The following is a 19,262-nucleotide window of genomic DNA, read 5'->3' as shown; positions in this document are numbered from 1 at the left end:
CAATTATTTAGAGATAGAATGACTAAACTGTACCTAAACTGGGCACTGGAGAAAGGACGAAAAGATTTCATAGGTATCTCTTTCCCTATTCTATCTTCTAAATCAAGTTTTGTTAAATGACTCATGCCAAAATTTGAGTAATTTGTATTGATTTTCTCTCTTGTGCTTTCATTTTCTTAAAAATCTACCTTCCCTTCCCTAATTTTCGTCATACAATTGCACCCCTTTCCTTCCTCTGCCCCCCAGCATTTTATAAAGGTGGCTTACAGAACCCCTGTCTCACAGACATTAAACTCTTCTCATCCTCAACCTTTTCACACGTGAGATATGATTTCTCCCATTCTTAGCCATAGTTAGTGATTCTCAGTACTTGCTGGACAGTGGAATTACCTGTGAAGCTTTAAAGGAGGAGAAAGGGAGGAATGCCATGTGACTCACTCCAGACAGATTCATTCCATTTCTAAGAGTGGGAAGAACCGCCCATCACTCTTCTAAAATGTTTCTCAGATAATTCAAATTGTGTATCATGCTGTGAATCAGTGCCTCAATTTGGCATCTTTTCTGAGAATGCTGCTCTCCAGGCCATTTTTTCTGTCACATCTGGCAAACCACGCAGACTGTAGTACCAGCATTTCCCATCTTCCTCGTTCCAACACCTCAAACTTTCTTTTTAAGCTCACAGTTTGTTTGTTTTTTTTAATTGAACCAACATCTCAAACTTTTAACTATAATTTACTCTGCAGCAAACTTCCTCCTCTGTGTGAATCTCAGAGTGTCTGATCTTACAGCCCATTCTTCCTTTTCTTTGTTTTCTATTGTCGACTCACTAAGAACTTGACATCCACTCAAAGTCGCTTCCCCCCCACATCTCCTAACCCCATTCTGTGTGATTCCAGTATCCGTGTGGTGTGGTTGATCTCTCTGTTGCCATTGCTAAGGAGATTTGTCTTCCACAGTTCACTCCAGTTTTCTTTAGCCATATCATCCATGACCACGTCCAGAGCTTGTTCTCCCCTCCTGCGTTTCCATCACAGAAATCACTGACTGGCACTCCCTTTATACTCCACCTCTTTCCCCCGAGTCTAGTCATGTTTTCATTTCTCACAAGGACTATACCAAAACTTTCGTTTGCTTTTCTTGTTGTTTTGTTTTGTCTTTGTTTTACCTTAAAGAGACATCTAAACCCTTCACTTCTCCCCTTTTTTGCCAGTCTTTCAGTTCCCTCTTTGTCTTCCTTTTTTCCCCATGTACACTCTAGACCAAATGATTGGCCTAAACTCTTCTTTTATCAGTATACAAATTTCCCTTGACCTCTAGTGTGAAGTACCCTCCACACAGAATCCTAACCCTGGATCAAGCTCTCAGGCTGCTTTCTCTGCTCTTACATCTATGCCCCTGAGCCCCAAAGCAAATTTACGATTTCTAATTCTGTTAGGCTGTCAACATGGCAGGACAATGTTATTGTTGTTCTTGGTCATTTTACCTTGAATTCCCTCAACACTGGCTCTAAGTCACTGTTGTTCTCCTCTGTACCCATTTCTTTCACTCACAGGAATGGATTTACCTCCTCCTTCACCAGCGAAATTGCAAGTAATGCATGTACTTTCTCAACTCTATCTCTCTCAGCTCCACAACCCTAAAGTCAGTCAGCCAATAAGCAAAAAGCTGCAAGGTTATATTGATCCATCTGTTCTCTTGAACGATCTTTCCAGATGTTTCATAGACATCTCAAACTACATTTTATCCCCATCCCCCCACCACCTTCTCTCTACTGCTTATCCACCCAAATTCTGCCATTCATTCTCAAGTCATTCCTGTCTCTCACTTTTCACATTCAGATACTTATCAAATTCTACCAATTTTAAACCCTAAATATATTTTAAAAGTTGCCTCCTTCCCATTTCTACCACTTCTTCTCTATTTCAAACTCTCATCATCTCTCATCAGAGCTGTTTCAGCAACCTTCCCACTCATCCAGTCCATTCTCTAAACTGTGCCAGGGTAATTTTTCATAAATTCAAGTTGGAGCATGTCATTTTTCTCCTTAGAGCCCTTTAATGACTCCATCTTGCTGACAAGCCCCATGATATGAAAAACCAAACCTTTGATGACCTTACCCTTCCTATCTGTCTTGCTTCACCCTCCACTTGTGCATACCCTATACGCAAACTTGATGCTATAACAGTACCAAACATTTTAAGTTGCCCAAAATATATTATGAAGTTTTGATATTTAGTATATTCGCTAATACCATTTCCTTCTAATACTATATCTTTCCATCCTCCTATCCTTCTTTGTGTGTGTGTGTTAGTCACTCAGTCAACTCTTTGCGACCCCATGGACTATAGCCTGCCAGGCTCCTCTGCTCATGGAATTCTCCAGGCAAGAATACTGGAGTGGGTTGCCTTTCCCTTCTCCAGTGGATCTTCCTGACCCAGGGATCGAACCCACATCTCTTATGTCTCCTGCATTGCAGGTAGATTCTTTACCATCAGAGTACCAGGGAAGTCCTTCCTTATCCCCTGCTTATCCACCAAGATTTACTTTGAATGCTTCAGGAATTTCTCTTCGGTTATGCAGATAGAGTTAAATGCCCTGCCTTTGTGCCCCCATAAACACCATGCTGTGAAAAGCTCCTAGAGTGATGGGAATACCAGACCATCTTACCTGTTTCCTGAGAAACCATCTTACCTGTCTCCAGGTTTCTCTTCAAGAAGCGACAGTTAGAATCTTGTATGGAGCAAGTTCAAGATCAAGAAAGGAGTACGACAGGGCTGTCTGCTGTCACCCTGTTTGTTTAATCTATATGCTGAGCACATCATGAGAAATGCCGAGCTGGATGAGTTACAAGCTGGAATCAAGATAGGTGGATAAAAACATCAGCAACTTCAAATATGCAAATGATATCACTCTAATGGCAGAAAGCAAAGAGGAACTAAAGAACCTCTTGATGAGGGTGAAAGAGGACAGTGAAAGAGCCGGCTTGAGAGTAAATATTAAAAAAAAACTAAGATCATGGCATCCAGCCCCATTACTGCATGGCAAATAGAAGGAGAGAAGGTGGAACTAGTGACAGATTTCCTCTTATTGGGATCCAAAATCACTGCAGATGGTGACTGCAGCCTTGAAATCAGAAGACAGTTGTTTCTTGGCAAGAAAGCAATGACAAACCTAGACAGTGCGTTGAAAAGCAGAGACATTACTCTGCTGACAAAGGTCTGTATAGTCAAGGCTATGGTCTTCCCAGTGGTCACATACAGCTGTGAAAGCTGGACCATAAGGAAGGCAGAACGCCAAAGAATTGATGCCTTCGAACTATGGTGCTGGAGAAGACTCCTGAAAGTCTCTTGGACAGCAATGAGATCAAACCAGTCAATCTTCAGGGAGATCAACCCTGAATATTAACTGGAAGGACTGATGGTAAAGCTGAAGCCCCAGTATTTTGGTCATCTGATGCAGATGACTCATTGGAAAAGTCCCTGATGATGGGAAAGACTGAGGGCAGAAGAAGAGGGCATCAGAGGATGAGATGGCTGGATGACATCACTGGTGCAGTGAATATGAACTTGGGCAAACTCCGGGAGATGGTGAGGGACAGGGAGGCATAGCATGCTGCAGTCCGTGGGGTCACGCAACTGGGCGGCTGAGCAACAACAACAACAAACACCATGCATATGCCGGAATCATAGCATGTATCATATCATATTAAAAATGATCTGTTTTGCATTTCCCTGTCAGTCCAGTAGTTAAGACTCCATACTTCCAATGCAGGGAGCATGGGTTTGATCTCTGATTGGGAAAGTTGTGTGTGCCGCACAGCCTGACCCACCCCCACCACCACCAAAAAAAAAGCATATGTCTTCATGTCTGTCTCCACCAATAAAATCACTTTGAGAACAGGAACCAGGTCTTGCTCGTGTTTGTACACCCAGCACCTAGCACATAACAAGTCCTCAGTAAATGTTTGTTTTCCATATTTGCCAACCCTAGCCCCGTTGTATATATGACTATGTCCTCAATAAATATCTAATGAATATATAAATGAATGACTTGGCAATTTATTGAAGAGGAATAAGGAAAGCAGAATTTGAAACAGCTGAGGTTTTTCATCTTAATAACAAGAAGGATGGTGATACATTAAATGAGAATGGAAACAGAGAGGAACTAGTTTCAAGATAAAGATTATGTATTGCTTCAGCATGAGTTGGTTTTTGGAGAGGTAGGAAAAGACATCCCTTCACAGCTTTTTGACAGATTCTTGAACAGGTCAACAGTTTTGGAGAGCACTGTGGGCGAGATGAATCTATTTATAAGTCATAATTGAAGGAAGATACGATGATGTGGCAAGGATCGCTCAGAAAGTACCAAGAGGGAAGAGAAAAAAGACAAGGACAGAATCATCAGGAATGTCTGCATTTCAGAGAGGGAAGTAGAAGTGTTCCCAATAAAAGAACTGAGCAACAGCCTCCTAGAACTAGAAAACCAATCAAGATGTATGTCATGAACTCCAAGGGAAATAAGTTTTAAGAAAGGAGTCAGTTGCTGTCATGTGGTCTTATAACAAGCAAGATGGTTCAAAGAGAAAATGCCACTAGACTTGTTCTCTAAAATATAGCTTTAGTAGGCACATCTATTAAAATTATTTTCTAGAAGCTTGACAAAGAAGGAGAGAGATTATAGTAATACAAAGGAGATTGTGAAAGTTTTTGTTTTATAATTGCAAACGTACATGCATTTTGTAAGAAATTCAAGTATTCAGAAAAATATAGATTATAGAAATCTTTCCCTCGGTAACTCTATTTCTACTTCTCTGGTTTGTTATTTATCCATCCAGAACTTAGAAAATATTTTTGTATATTTTTTTACAAAAATGAGATCATAGTATACCTTCTGTTATTGCAAATTGCTTTTTTCTAACTGTATACTATGTCATGAAGTTTATTCACAGTTGTATAGAGAACTACCTCATTCTTTTTTTCTTTTTTCATTTATTTATTTATTTTTTAATTGAGGTATAGTTGACTTACAATATTGTATTAGTTCAGGTGTGTGACATAGTGATTCAAAATTTTTATAGATTATGTTTCATTTAAAAGTGAGGTGAAGTGAAAGTTGCTTAGTCGTGTCCAACTCTTTGCGACCCCATGAACTATACAGTCCATGAAACTCTCCAGGCCAGAATACTGGAATGGGTAGCCTTTCCCTTTTCCAGGGGATCTTCCCAACCCAGGGATCAAACCCAGGTCTCCTGCATTGCAGGCGGATTCTTTACCAGCTGAGCCACAAGGGAATTCCAAGTTATTTGCAAAATAGTGATTATATTCCCACCAACTTTCTCCCACTTGGTGGGTTGTCTTTTGTTTCTTCAGTGGTTTCTTTTGCTATACAAAAACTTTTAAGTTTAATTGCTGTTGTTGTTTAGTCACTAAGTCACATCTGACTCTTTTGCAACCCTGTGGACTGTAGCCCATCAGGCTCCTCTGTCCATGGACAAGCAAGAATACTGGAGTGGGTTGCCATTTCCTTCTCCAGGGATAAGTTTAATTAGGTCCCACTTTCTTATTTTTATTTTTATTTTCTTTGCCTTAAGAGACAGATCCAAAAAAAATATTGCTACAGTTTATGTCAAAGATCATTCTGCCTGTTTTCTTCTAGGAGTTTTTATATATAGTGTGATAAATTTTTCTAATTCCACTGTTGTTTATGTAATTCTATGGGGTAACTTCTTAAAAGTACAGTTGTAAGAGGTTAGGTGCACTTTTACCTTGTAGTGACAAATCACTCACCAAAGGGTTATCCCAATTTGCAGTTTCCCCAGTGCTATAATAATCCTCGTGCCCACACTTCCTCTGACACTGAGTATTATTATAACCTTCCCACTTAAGGGAACAGTTTTTGGATTTAGGTTTTTTATTTTTAATGAAACATCCGGTCTTATTTGTAATCCTGGGAAAGCACAGAGAAGTTTGTAAGTGATAAGAAAAGGAGATGATTGGCAGGGCGTAGTCACAGAGGGCATGGGTCAAATGGTACCAAGAGTATGAGTGAAAGGTATGATTTTCTTTTGAGGGTTTTTTTTTATAATTTTATTTTTGGCTCTGCTGGGTCTTCATTGCTGCACAGGCTTTTCTCCAGTTGCGACAAGCAGGCACTGCTCTCTAGTTGTGGCTCACGGGTTTCTCATTGCAGAGCGTAGGCTCAGGAGTTGTGGTGCTCGGGCTTAGTTGCTCCACGGCATGTGGTATCTTCCTGGATCAAGGATCAAACCTGTGTCTCCTACATTGATAGGCAAATTATTTACCACTGAACCACCAGGGAAGCCCCCTCTTCAGAGATGTTAATAGAGGAATAGTAGATGGGTAAATTTGGAAGTAAATGCAAATGAAAGAAGAAAATTTTTGTGTAGTCATCTTTATTTGAGAGAAATTAGAATCCAGGTTCCTAGGATGGGATTTGGAATGAAGGTACAGACAAACCTCTGTGTAAAATGGAAGGGAGGATTCAGTATTGGGAATGATCAACACTGACTAGTATCGGGAGCGTGAGTGGCCTGAGAATGTATGTCTTGGAGGAATCCAGTAGTCTTGGTGATGTTAACTTTTCTGTAAGAACAAGTAGAGATGTAGTTGTTGAATTTGCCAGGATTTGGGACTTCTGGCTTGAGGTAAATTTATCTTACATTCACAATGATGTAGTTTTATTCTCCCTATCTTCCTGCCACATGAAAGTAGTTTTATGAGCTAAGATACACGTCCATTGGCAGGTCAGTAAGGAAAAGTGACCCTTGGGTTCTGGTAAAAAAAAAATTAAGCTCATAAATTTAATACACTGCTTTATGCCCATATAAAACCATACTGCTAACAGTTTTAGTTTCTTTATACCACTCTGAACATAAAGCTATATAATGTATTGACTTTTATTAATAAATTATGGTGTGAGCAAACATTACTAAAATTTCTGATCCACACAAAACAAGCTCAGTGACTCTGACAGGTTTATGTGATTTGAATCCTGGTCAAGTGCCTCGTGGGATTCATAATGGATCTAGTAATACTCCATCAACTTGTTCTAAAGATTGCCTCTCCTTCTGGGAAGTTTAAATATTCTAGTTTTTAGAATATTATTCTTTAAATAAATTCTTTTTCTTCATTTTAATTTTCACATTGTTTATGGTCATAGGGAAGACAAAACGAAAGTATGAGATTGTAGTGAGCTTCAATTAGAAGGAATAGACTGGTAGAATAGTAAGAGATGCACATCATTATAACATTTCTCTCTAAAAAAATGAAATGTTCCCAGAGGAATTGTGCTAATGGTGGGAACATATTTTACTAGAGAGAAAAACATATGCATGTGTGTTTATTTTCATTAAAATTTCTTTTACTCCATATTTGCCTTGTTGACTTTATAATGAAATTATATGAGGACAGAGACCAATTCTCCCACATGCACTATAGTACTATTCCTCATATACTCTGAGTACATAATAAATACCATAACAATCGAAAACAAGAAACACAAATGCATTTTGAAGCAAACTGGTGATATTTTAATCCCTTATGTTCATTTTTAGTACTCAGAAACATTTTAGTTATGCAAGTCTTGTTTTAGCACACTTTTTATTTCTACAGATATTCTGGTTCTTAGTCATAGTCTATGGCTTTATTAGCAGTTTCAAGAGACTGACGCTTATTTCCCCAACTCCAAATATAAACTTTTGAGGATAAAAACTACATCTCCAGAATTGTTTTGGCAGGACATAGAACAGGTCTTCAGTAAAATTTTTAAATTATACATCAATAAAAAATAAGAAAAAATTTCTACTGCCATAAATTGCATTTCAACTCATGCTGAATTTATATGCTTTTTTGTGGTCCATTCCCCCTTCTGTGCTCTCTATAGCTCATTCACATTTATTCTTTTCAGTTTATTGAAGTCAGAGTGTGATGACTGGACACTTGGAACATCACCATCCAGCAAAAAGTGCCAAGACTCCACTAACAGTGGAGGAAGTAGAAGGGATAAGAAGACAGTTGGGTTTCAATCACAGATGGAAGATGATGCCCTGTGGACCAGTCAGAAGAAAGATGCATGTCGACCCCAAAGAGGTGAGCTCAGCATCTGCAGTAGCAAAATGGGAAGCTTTGGGGGTCAGGTTGCTAGTGGCCGCTAGCCATCAACTTCAGGTGGTTTCCTGTAACCCTGGAGCAAGAGTTAAACATGTTACAAACCAGCATGTACCTGCAAGGCCCCAGGTAGCACGTGTCCTGGATCAGTGAATTGCATCAACAGTTCCTCTTAGAACACTCATGAGAAACTATCTAATGTGTCCCTCTTTTTGCAAGCAGCTAACTGTAAGAATTATTCAGCAGTAAATATGGTCATAGACACAAAATAATACTTAAAACAAATAAAGAGGACCAGAAATTAAACATAAATCTTTGCTGGGAAAGTAAACTCTAACAACTGTAATTAATCCTCAATTAACTGGAAATGTGAGGAGGGTGGAAGAGAGGTCATTGTGTCTAAAACAGAACCTTGTAAATCTTAAACCTATATTGCCTAGTAGTCTTTGAAGTACCAGTAATTCTTTCTATTTTATATGTGGTAGATATTTTAAGAGAAATCAGTTATAAATAACTATGTGGAATATTAAGTGAAGCAGTTAAATTTAATTTCATATCCCAGTTGTTTCTGAAGTGAATTTTGGTTTAATCTCTCCTGGAATCATTAAAGGAAAGGCTCTGGGACTGAATGGAGCAAGTCTGAGCGTCACTGGTCAGAAGATGTGCAGAAGCAAAGGGCCCCAAAGGTCTCAGAGCCCACTATTCACTCCTCTTTCCCAGACGTCTTTCTTTCCTGTTCACAGTCATTAACCTCGATTTCCTCTTTGTTTACCTCTTTTTCCTGGGCTAGCTAGCACTGTCCACTGCTAGTGTTAACCAACCGGCTTTTCATAATCTCTCTAGTCACTCTCACATTTATTTATTTGAGAATTGGACAGTGCTTTATGAGATCTTCCTGGGGCTTCCCTGGTGGCTCAGATGGTAAAGAATCTACTTGCAATTCAGGAGACCCGGGTTCAATCTCTAGGTTGGGAAGATCCCCTGGAAAAGGAAATGGCAACCCACTCCATCCTCTAGTCTAGAGAATTCCATGGACAGAAGAACTGCAGTCCATGGGACTGCAAAGAGTCAGGCACCACTGAGCAACTAATACTTTGATTTTTCTGAGATCTTCTAGGTATACTACTCTCTGCCTTTGCTCATCAACTGCCTGCTTTGTCACGTTTTTTGTTTTAATTATGATTAATCTAGAAACCATTTAGTCCTCTCCCAGATCATTAAAAGAAGGTAATTAGTCCAAGTTTCACAATAGAGACTATCCAGAGTTTGAAACAAGAGCAAAGATACATTTCGTTTGACATAGGACAAAAGTTCTGCAGACCTCTACTGTTTTAGTACAACTTGGAACAACTCTTGTCTTTTTAGACTTTGCTACCAGAAACAGAAATGAAACTGACGAGACTTTGTATCTGAGATGGAATCTTGTCTACTTTGTCTATTAGTCATCCTTCAGAGATGGGACATTCTTACTTTTGGCTTCTTCTGTTCTTAGTCACTGCACTTTGGAGAGTGGAGAACCAGTTAAAATCGCTGTGGCGGTTACACCACAAGGCTCAACATAGTCTTCTGTTAAACTGACAACAAACTTGTGTTGTGTGTCAGCACTAAAATAAAATAGCAACATGAGAAAAATGTAGTGTAATAGCAAAGGGACAAATAACTCGTGTTATTAGCTGAGACCACAGCAACATTAGAAAGCTGCAATTGAAAGGCACTTTGAGAGAGGTGTCATCAGGCCAGGCCCGCTGTGGAGGTTAATCTCTCCCAGGCCCAGCTACAGAAGCCGGAAGTCTACACAGGGCTTGTGTCCCCCCTCCCAAAAAAAAAATCAATTTCTAATTTGAAACAAAATCATTTTTGACTAACAGGGATTCAGAACCCATTACTTTTTGCTGTGTAGTCTGCTGACATTTCAGCACTTTCTGTTGTGCACAATGAATCCTAATAGTCATTTTATAATGTTACTAGACCAATCAATTTAACCAAGAGAAAGCTGTTACAGTTCTGCAGTTTCCAGGCACAGTTTTCACTCATGGTTTTATTTTTTTCATTACTCTTTTTTTTCCTTTCCCTTTTTTTGAGGGGTCGTGGGAGAGGATTATTGCATTATAGTGAGAAAAATAGAAAATTTTTCATCTTTTTAAAAGAGTTCTGCTTCAAGGTATTCACAGCAATTATTAACTTTTTCTTCTATTCGCAAGAAATGCTGTCTTGTATTTTTCCCTTCTTTTATTCTAATATGGAGAGAAAAGCAAAATGATGGTATCACTGATCACTGAGGAGCTGAAGTTGCCCCTTCAAGCTGTTCTGCCCGTTGCAGGGCTGGTGGTACACACAGATCACAGTACAGGGCAAGGTTGCTGCACTGGCATTTGCAGTGAGAGACAGACTTTCCCAAGGTGTGCGGTAGCAGGATCAGACACCCTGTTTAGCATAAGGCCAATGACCTAACATTAATTGCCTAAGTTACACTGCTTGGTTTAGCATCTCCTTAATTGCTTTCCCCCCTTTAGCATGTCTGAATTTTTAAACATATTATTCTTCTGTTTCATATCCTTTGTTACTTTTGCTGTCCTTTAATCATTAAGTACTACATAGGACATTTACTGCAGGACCATTAATCTTTATTATCAGTCTCTTACTCCCTTACCTCTCCTATCCGCCTCACCATTCTGTCAACTTTATTAATACCAAACACATTAAAATAAATAAATAAAGGCCTGATTCTTATCTCAAGAAATAACCTTGTGATTGTGAAAATATCAGTACAGTGCAGTATTGTCAGAATTATGCTTGAGATGTAAATTGTGTTTCAATCATCAATGCTTGGAATGTTCTTAGTTGCCTTTATTGAGCTCTGTGGAACAAGGAGACTTACTAAGGAAAATCCAGACTTGAATCAAGAACTTTTAAGCTGACAGAGGCCAGCACAATATCGTAAAATAATTATCTTCCAATTAAAAAAAAAAACATAATTTACAAAAAAAAGAAACTTTTAAGCCAAAAGCATAAATTTAAAAACACCCACTCTTCATTCTTCTTTTTTCCTCCTACTCAGCAGTCTTTTTATTCTCTCCTAGCTTGCCTAGACCCTCTCCTTCCTGAACAATCACTGATTCTCATTCCAGAGTCAGGCTGGAAAGCCACTCCAAAGCCCAGTACTGCATTTAGAGCTAGCTCCTGTTTGTTCCTCTGTCATCAATTTCTCACTCCCCTTGACACCTTGAGAGGGTTTGAGAGTCACTAGGTTCAGAGTGACTGTGGTTTTCATTCTGTATGTCCTCTAACCGATATGGATAAGAGGCTTATGGAAGCTTCCTGTTGGGAGAGACTGACTGGAGGAAACTGGGTCTTGTTCTAATGAGTCTTCTTCTAAATCTTTAATCGAATTTTCTGTTGATGGGCGGGGCTGTGTTCCCTCCCTGTTTGACCTGAGACCAAACCATGGTGGCGGTAATGAAGATAATGGCGACCTCCTTCAAAAGGTCCCTGCACCCCCTGCCTCACTCAGTGCCCCTGACCCTGCCCGTGGGCCACCACCGACCCATGCCTCCCCCAGAGACTCCTGGACACTCACAGGCACGTCTGGGTCAGTCTCTTGTGGGGTCACTGCTTCTGTCTCCTGGGTCCTGGTACACACAAGGTTTTGTCTGTGCCCTCCAAGACTGTTTCCCCAGTCCTGTGTAAGTTCTGTAATCAAATCCCACTGGCCTCCAAAGTCAAATTCCTTGGGGGTTCTCAGTCCCTTTGCCAGATCCCCAAGTTGGGAAATCTGTTGTGGGTCCTGGAACTTCCTTAACAGTGCAAGAATTTCTTTGGTATAATTGTCCTGCAGTTGGTGGGTTGTCTGCTCGGTGGCTCTGTGGTGGGGTTAATGGTGACCTCCTCCAAGAGGGTTTGTGCCACAGGCCTTGTGACCCAGGTAGCTGCACCCAGAGCCCCTGCCCCTGCAGCCGGCCCCTGCTGACCCGTACCTCTGCAGGAGACACTCAGACTCAGTTCTGGCAGTTTGAAAAATCAGAATATCAGAAAAACATCTACTTCTGCTTTATTCATTACCCCAAAGCCTATGACTGCATAGATCACAACAAACTGTGGGAAATTCTTCAAGAGATGGGAATACCAGAGCACCTTACCTGCCTCCTGAGAAATCAGGTCAAGAAGCAACAGTTAGAACCAGACATGGAACAGTGGACTGGTTCAGAATTGGGAAAGGAGTACATCAAGGCTGTATTTTGTCACCCTGCTTATTTAATGTACATGCAGAGTCCATCATGCGAAAGGCCGGGCTGGATGAAGCACAAGCTGGAATCAAGATTGCCAGGAGGAATATCAATATCCTCAGATATGCGATGGTACCACCCTTATGGCAGAAAGTGAAGAGGAACTAAAGAGCCTCTTCATGAAGGTGAAAGAGGAGAGTGAAAAACTTGGCTTAAAACTCAACATTCAAAAACCTAAGACCCTCTTTCCAGCCAGCGCCGAGCAATGGGCATCTCTCGGGACAACTGGCACAAGCGCCATAAGACTGGGGGCAAGAGAAAGCCCTACCACAAGAAGCGGAAGTATGAGCTGGGACGCCCCGCTGCCAATACAAAGATTGGCCCCCGCCGCATACACACAGTCCGTGTGCGGGGAGGCAACAAGAAGTACCGGGCCTTGAGGCTGGACGTGAGGAACTTCTCCTGGGGCTCAGAGTGTTGTACACGCAAGACAAGAATAATCGATGTTGTCTATAATGCATCCAACAACGAACTGGTCCGTACCAAGACCCTGGTGAAGAACTGTATTGTGCTCATCGACAGCACACCGTACCGACAGTGGTACGAGTCCCACTATGCACTGCCCCTGGGCTGCAAGAAGGGGGCCAAGCTGACTCCTGAGGAGGAAGAGATTTTAAACAAGAAACGATCAAAGAAAATTCAGAAGAAATATGATGAGAGGAAAAAGAATGCGAAAATCAGCAGTCTTCTAGAGGAGCAGTTCCAGCAGGGCAAGCTTCTTGCATGCATCGCTTCAAGACCAGGCCAGTGTGGCCGAGCAGACGGCTCTGTGCTAGAGGGAAAAGAGCTCGAGTTCTATCTGAGGAAGATCAAGGCCCAGAAAGGCAAATAAACCTTCTACCCTCCTGTCTTAGCTTATCTAATAAAGGCGTATACTGTTCAAAGAAAAAAAAACCTAAGATCATGCCATCCAGTCCCCTCACTTACTTCATGGCAAATAGATGAGGAAACAGTGGAAACAGTGACAGATTTTATTTTTGGGGGGGGGGGGGGCTCGAAAATCCCTGCAAATGGTGACTGCAGCCATGAAATTAAAAGACGCTTGCTCCTTGGAAGAAAAGATGTGACAAACGTGGACAACATATTTAAAAGCAGATACATTACTTTGCCAACAAAGGTTCATCTAGTCAAAGCTATGATTTTTCCTATAGTCATGTGTGGATGTGAAAGTTGGACTATAATGAAAGCTGAGCACCAAAGAATTGATGCTTTTGAACTGTGGTGTTGGAAAAGACTCTTGAGAGTCCCTTGGACTGCAAGGGGATCCAACCAGTCAATCCTAAAGGAAATCAGTCCTGAATGTTCATTGGAAGGACTAATACTGAGGCTGAAACTCCAATACTTTGGCCACCTGATGCAAAGAAATGACTCCTTGGAAAAGACCCTGATACTGGGAAAGATTGAAGGCAGGAGGAGAAGGGGACAACAGAGGATGAGATGGTTGAATGGCATCACTGACTCAATGGACATGAATTTGAGCAGCTCTGAGAGTTGATGATGGACAGGATGGCCTGGCATGCTACAGTCCATGGGGTCGCAAAGAGTTGGACAAGACTGAGCAACTGAACTGAACTGCATCTAGAGTAAGTTGGATTTACCTGATTGATATTGTCCATGCCCTGCATTTTGTCTCTCAATTTTTTAGTTTATGTAATATACAGCAGCTATCACTGGTTGAGACTCCCTGAGAGACTCCCAAATGCATTTTTCTTTTACTGGAAGTGAAGGAATAATCCCAAATGAGGAATAATCTCTGAAGTTCCTAGTTCTCCCTCTAAGTAAGCCCATGCTTGCAATGATCTAAGTGTTCTTTGCAGCCCATGTTGGATTAATATAGAGGTCCTGATTTTAAAAATAAGCAAGTGGGAGTATCTAAAGTACAGAAACAATTTCCATCTTGCCCCTAAGGAGCACTTATTTATGTTTCTTTTATTATTAGCATTATTATTATATGTCTAATCATTAGAAAGGATGCCACAATACTTTACTCCTGGTTCCCAGTAGTCTGAGAAAACAGATTTGTTAAAACTTGATACTTTCATCATCAGAACACAGAAGACAAGCAGACTGCAGAGCTATGAATAAACCTAACCACGTAGATTAAATCATCCTGCCTAGCCCACTCAGAAAAGAAATTCAATCACAAGAGACCAACATTCAGAGCTGAAGTTGCTATGTATTGAATAGTCCATTAAGCCAGAGGCTCCACATTTCCTATCCTCTGTGATAGAAGTATCTCAAAATACCACATAATTTACTTACTTATTATGTATGTTTTGTGTCTTCTCCAAAGAGAATATAAGCACTTCTTATGTTCACCATTGTTTCCACATCTCCTTGAATGTTGCTTAACACATGGTCAGTTCAGTTCAGTTCAATTCACTCAGTCGTGTCTGATTCTTTGCAACTCCAGAATCGCAGCACGCCCAGCCATCCTGCCCATCACCAACTCCCGGAGTTTACTCAAACTCATGTCCATCGAGTCAGTGATACCATCCAGCCATCTAATCCTCCATCGTCCCCTTCTCCTCCTGCCCCCAATCCCTCCCAGCCTCAGGGTCTTTTCCAATGAGTCAACTCTTCACATGAGGTGGCCAAATGATTGGAGTTTCAGCTTCAGCATCAGTCCTTTCAATGAACACCCAGGACTGATCTCCTTTAGAATGGACTGGTTGGATCTCCTTGCAGTCCAAGGGACTCTCAAGAGTCTTCTCCAACACCACAGTTCAAAGCATCAATTTTTCAGTTCTCAGCTTTCTTCACAGTCCAGCTTTCACATCCATACATAACTACTGGAAAAACCATAGCCTTGACTAGATGGACCTTTGTTGGCAAAGTAATGTCTCTGCTTTATAATATGCTATCTAGGTTGGTCATAACTTTCCTCTCAAGGAGCAAGCGTCTTTTAATTTCATGGTGGCAATCAACACCTGCAGTGATTTTGAAGCCCAGAAAAATAAAGTTTGACACTGCTTCCACTGTTTGCCCACCTATTTCCCATGAAGTGATGGGACCAGATGCCATGATCTTAGTTTTCTGAATGTTGAATTTTAAGCCAATATTTTCACTCTCCTCTTTCACTTTCATCAAGAGGGTTCCTCTTCACTTTCTGCCATAAGGGTGGTGTCATCTGCATGTCTGAGGTTATTGATATTTCTCCCAGAAATCTTGATTCCAGCTTGTGCTTCTTCCAGCCCAGCATTTCTCATGATGTACTCTGCATATAAGTTAAATAAGCAGGGTGACAATATACAGCCTTGGCATACTCCTTTTCCTATTGGGAACCAGTCTGTTGTTCCATGTCCAGTTCTAACTGTTGCTCCCTGACCTGCATATAGGTTTCTCAAGAGGTGGGTCAGGTGCTCTGGTATTCCCATCACTTTCAGAATTTTCCACAGTTTATTGTGATTCACACAGTCAAAGGCTTTGGCATAGTCAGTAAAGCAGAAATAGATGTTTTTCTGGAACTCTCTTGCTTTTTCAATGATCCAGCAGATGTTGGCAATTTGATCTCTGGTTCCTCTGCCTTTTCTAAAACCAGCTTGAACATCTGGAAGTTCTTGGTTCACGTATTGCTGAAGCCTGGCTTGGAGAATTTTGAGCATTACTTTATTAGCATATGAGATGAGTACACTTGTGCAGTAGTTTGAGCATTCTTTGGCATTGCCTTTCTTTGGGATTGGAATGAAAACTGACCTTTTCCAGTGCTGTGACCACTGCTGAGTTTTCCAAATTTGCTGGCATATTGAGTGCAGCACTTTCACAGCATCATCTTTCAGGATTTGAAATAGCTCAACTGGAATTCCATCACCTCCACTAGCTTTGTTCATAGTGATGCTTTCTAAGGCCCACCTGACTTCACATTCCAGGATGTCTGGCTCTAGGTGAGTGATCACACCATCCTGATTATCTGGGTCATGAAGATCTTTTTTGTACAGTTCTTCTGTGTATTCTTGCCACCTAACACATGGTAGGTGCTCATAATGTATTTGTTTAATGAATTAATATATTACAGTTGACCCTTAAACTACTCAGGGTTGAGCTGCCAGAATCCCCTTATGTGTGGAATCCTTTCAGTAGTAAATACTGCAATTCTACACAGTATTTGGTTGATTGAATCTATAAGTGTGAAAGAACTGTCTATAGAGAGGGCCACCTCTAAGTTATACTTGGATTAACACCCACGTTGTTCAAATGTCAACTGTATATATATATTAATTTTGTTTTCTGTGTCCTTGCCTTATTTTTCCACAACAAGGATCTAATCAATGAAATCTTTGACTTCAGTGCCTACAATGATTTAGTGGTTTAAGAAGTGTACGTGCTGGTTCCTTCAAAGCCCTTATGTTGATTGATTGGTACTATCAGAGATGTCATTAAAGTAGGGGGGTCTTATAAAGCACTGCTTGAGAGCCAAGAATACTATGGGTTTTCTTCAGTTTCTTTTATTCTGAGATTTAATTTTTATGCAATAAAATTGCATAGGACTGAAGAGTGCAGTTTGATAAACCTTGACACTTATATATACCCACATAGTTAAGAAATAGTGCATTTCCATTATTCATGAAGGCTTCCCTGTGTTCCTTTCCAGTCATCCCCGTGAGGCCTCGCTCCTTGGTTTGCAGGTGGCTGCCTTCTCAGTGCGTCCTCACATGCCCTCTTTGCTGTGAATGTGCATCCTTGGTGTGTCTCCCTTTTCTTATAAGGACAGAGTCTTACTGGATTATGAGCCACCCATATAACTTCATTTGACCTTCATTACCTCTTTAAAAGGGCTTCCCTGGTGACTTAGATGCTAAAGAATCCATCCGCAATGTGGTAGACCTGGGTTCGATCCCTGGTTTGGGAAGATCCCCTGGAGGAGGGCGTGGCAACCCACTCTTGTATTCTTGCCTGGAGAATCCCCACGGACAGAGGAGCCTGGCGGGCTACAGTCCACAGGGTCACAGCAATCAGACACAACTGAGAAACTAAGCACACAGCACATGGCTCTTTAAAGGCCCTGTCTTCAAACATAGTGGCTTTCTGAGCTGTGCTGGGGGTTAGGACTTCTGCATTTGAATTGCCTGGGGCGGTGGGGTGGGGTGGAGCCGGAAGCACAATTCAGTCCATAAGTTACTCTCTTTCCAATCTTTTTATACCCTTTACTTCTTTTTTCACTGTACTCTCTAGGATTCTATTAAGCATGTAGAATAAAATGATAAAGGTGGACTTCATGCCTTGTTCCCAGCGTCAGAGGGAAGGCAGACTGTCTTTCACCATTAAGTATGATCTATATGTAGGCTTTCTGTAAATGCCCTTTATCAGGTTAAGAAAGTTTCCTCCTCATTTGCTGAGGACCTTTATGGTAATGAGTGTTGAATTTCATCAAGTCTTTTTTTTTCCTGCACCTATTGAGATGATCATGTGTTTTCTTCCTTATTCTGTTAACTTGATGAATTACGCTGATTGGGAAATACTGGTGCATAACATCCTTTTTTTTTTTTTTTTTTCTTTTGGTAATGACCTTGTCAGGTTTTGGTATTAGAGTTACGCTAGCATCATGAATGAGTCAGGAGCATGTCAGCAAGATGGCAGCATAGGGACTTCCAGGAGCTTGCCCTTCCCCAGAAACACTGGAGAACCTGGCACATACTGTCAGAACCCACATTACCAGAGCTCTGGAAGATGGTGAATGACTTATGGAAACCAAGCAAATGCTTAGCTGGGAAAAAGGCCACTGAACCATGGTAGGAGAACTTAACAAAGTTTTAATTTATCCTCACCCTGCTCCCTTCTACAGCATAGCAGCAGTCTTACAGATGACAGCCGAATTCTAGGTGTGAGCACCTGGTCCCGGAGGAAGCAGACCTTATTTTCAAGGAGTTATGTTTATCTGTTTCAACCTGTCTGTGGATTTCCCAAAGGGCTGATACATGGAGACCGCCTTTGTTTTTCCTAAGTGTAAACTTTTTCAAGACAGAGAATCAGCTGTATGTAGGACATTCCCTGAAAACATTGAAAGCCAAATGAAAACACCACTGCCACCTGGGGTAAGAAATAACAGTTGAGACAAACAATAGACAAGTAAAAGCCAACACACCTAGGTGAAATGGACACAGACCTAAAATACACAAAGTACCAAAACTGACTTAAGAAAAGTAAAACATCTGAATAAACCTGTTAGCAAATAGATTAAACCAGTAATCAAAAAGCTCCCAACAAAAACAAGCTCAAAATTGGATGGCTTCACTGGTGAATTCTACCAAATAGTAAAGAAGAATTAACACAAATCTTTTTCAGACTCTTCCCAAAAATATAGCAGAGGAAGGAATACTTATTCAGTCATTAATGAGTGAATCATTTTATCAGTATTATTCTGAAAGCAAAGTCAAAGACATCACAAGAAAACTATAGACCAAAATCCATTGTGAATATAGATGAAAATATCCTCAACAAGATAAAAGCAAACTGAATGCAGCAGCATATTAAAAGAATTACATATCATGATCAAATAAGATTTAGCCCAGGAATTCATCATACAGGTGGTTTAATATTAAAAGGCATTTCATAATAAAAATGCCCCATTAATAAAAATAAAAAATATGATCATATTAACACAGAAAAATCATTTGACAAAATCTGACACTCCATGATAAAAACAATAATAAAATAGGAGTAGAAGGAAACTTTTTCAACATAATGAGGGACATCTATGAAAAACCCACAACTAATGTTGTATTCAGTTGTGAAAGACTTCCCTCCAAGATCAAGAACAAGCCAAGTATTGCCACTTTTGCCACTTCTATTCAACATTTTACTGAAAGTTTTCTATTTTTTAAGAAGACATAGACAAAAATTTGGCAAGAAAAAG

At 40.5% G+C, this 19,262-nt stretch overlaps 1 protein-coding gene and 1 pseudogene across 4 annotated transcripts in view; both read left to right on the top strand.

The window, feature by feature from the left end:
- Positions 1–19,262, top strand: part of KIAA1328 (KIAA1328 ortholog) — a 407,099-nt gene that overhangs the window by 309,085 nt on the left and 78,752 nt on the right. For all 4 annotated transcript variants that reach the window (XM_065932343.1, XM_065932341.1, XM_065932344.1 and 1 more), the window contains one exon: positions 7,927–8,108. In XM_065932343.1, coding sequence (XP_065788415.1) covers positions 7,927–8,108 — 182 coding nt within the window. The remainder of the gene's footprint in view (positions 1–7,926; positions 8,109–19,262) is intronic.
- On the top strand, positions 12,608–13,303 carry LOC136167619 (small ribosomal subunit protein eS8 pseudogene; annotated as a pseudogene).

Source organism: Muntiacus reevesi, chromosome 4 (assembly GCF_963930625.1).
Source record: "Muntiacus reevesi chromosome 4, mMunRee1.1, whole genome shotgun sequence".
Taxonomy (NCBI): Eukaryota; Metazoa; Chordata; class Mammalia; order Artiodactyla; family Cervidae; genus Muntiacus; species Muntiacus reevesi.
The sequence above is the reverse complement of the archived record's forward strand: the minus strand, read 5'-3'. Positions and strand labels throughout refer to the sequence as shown.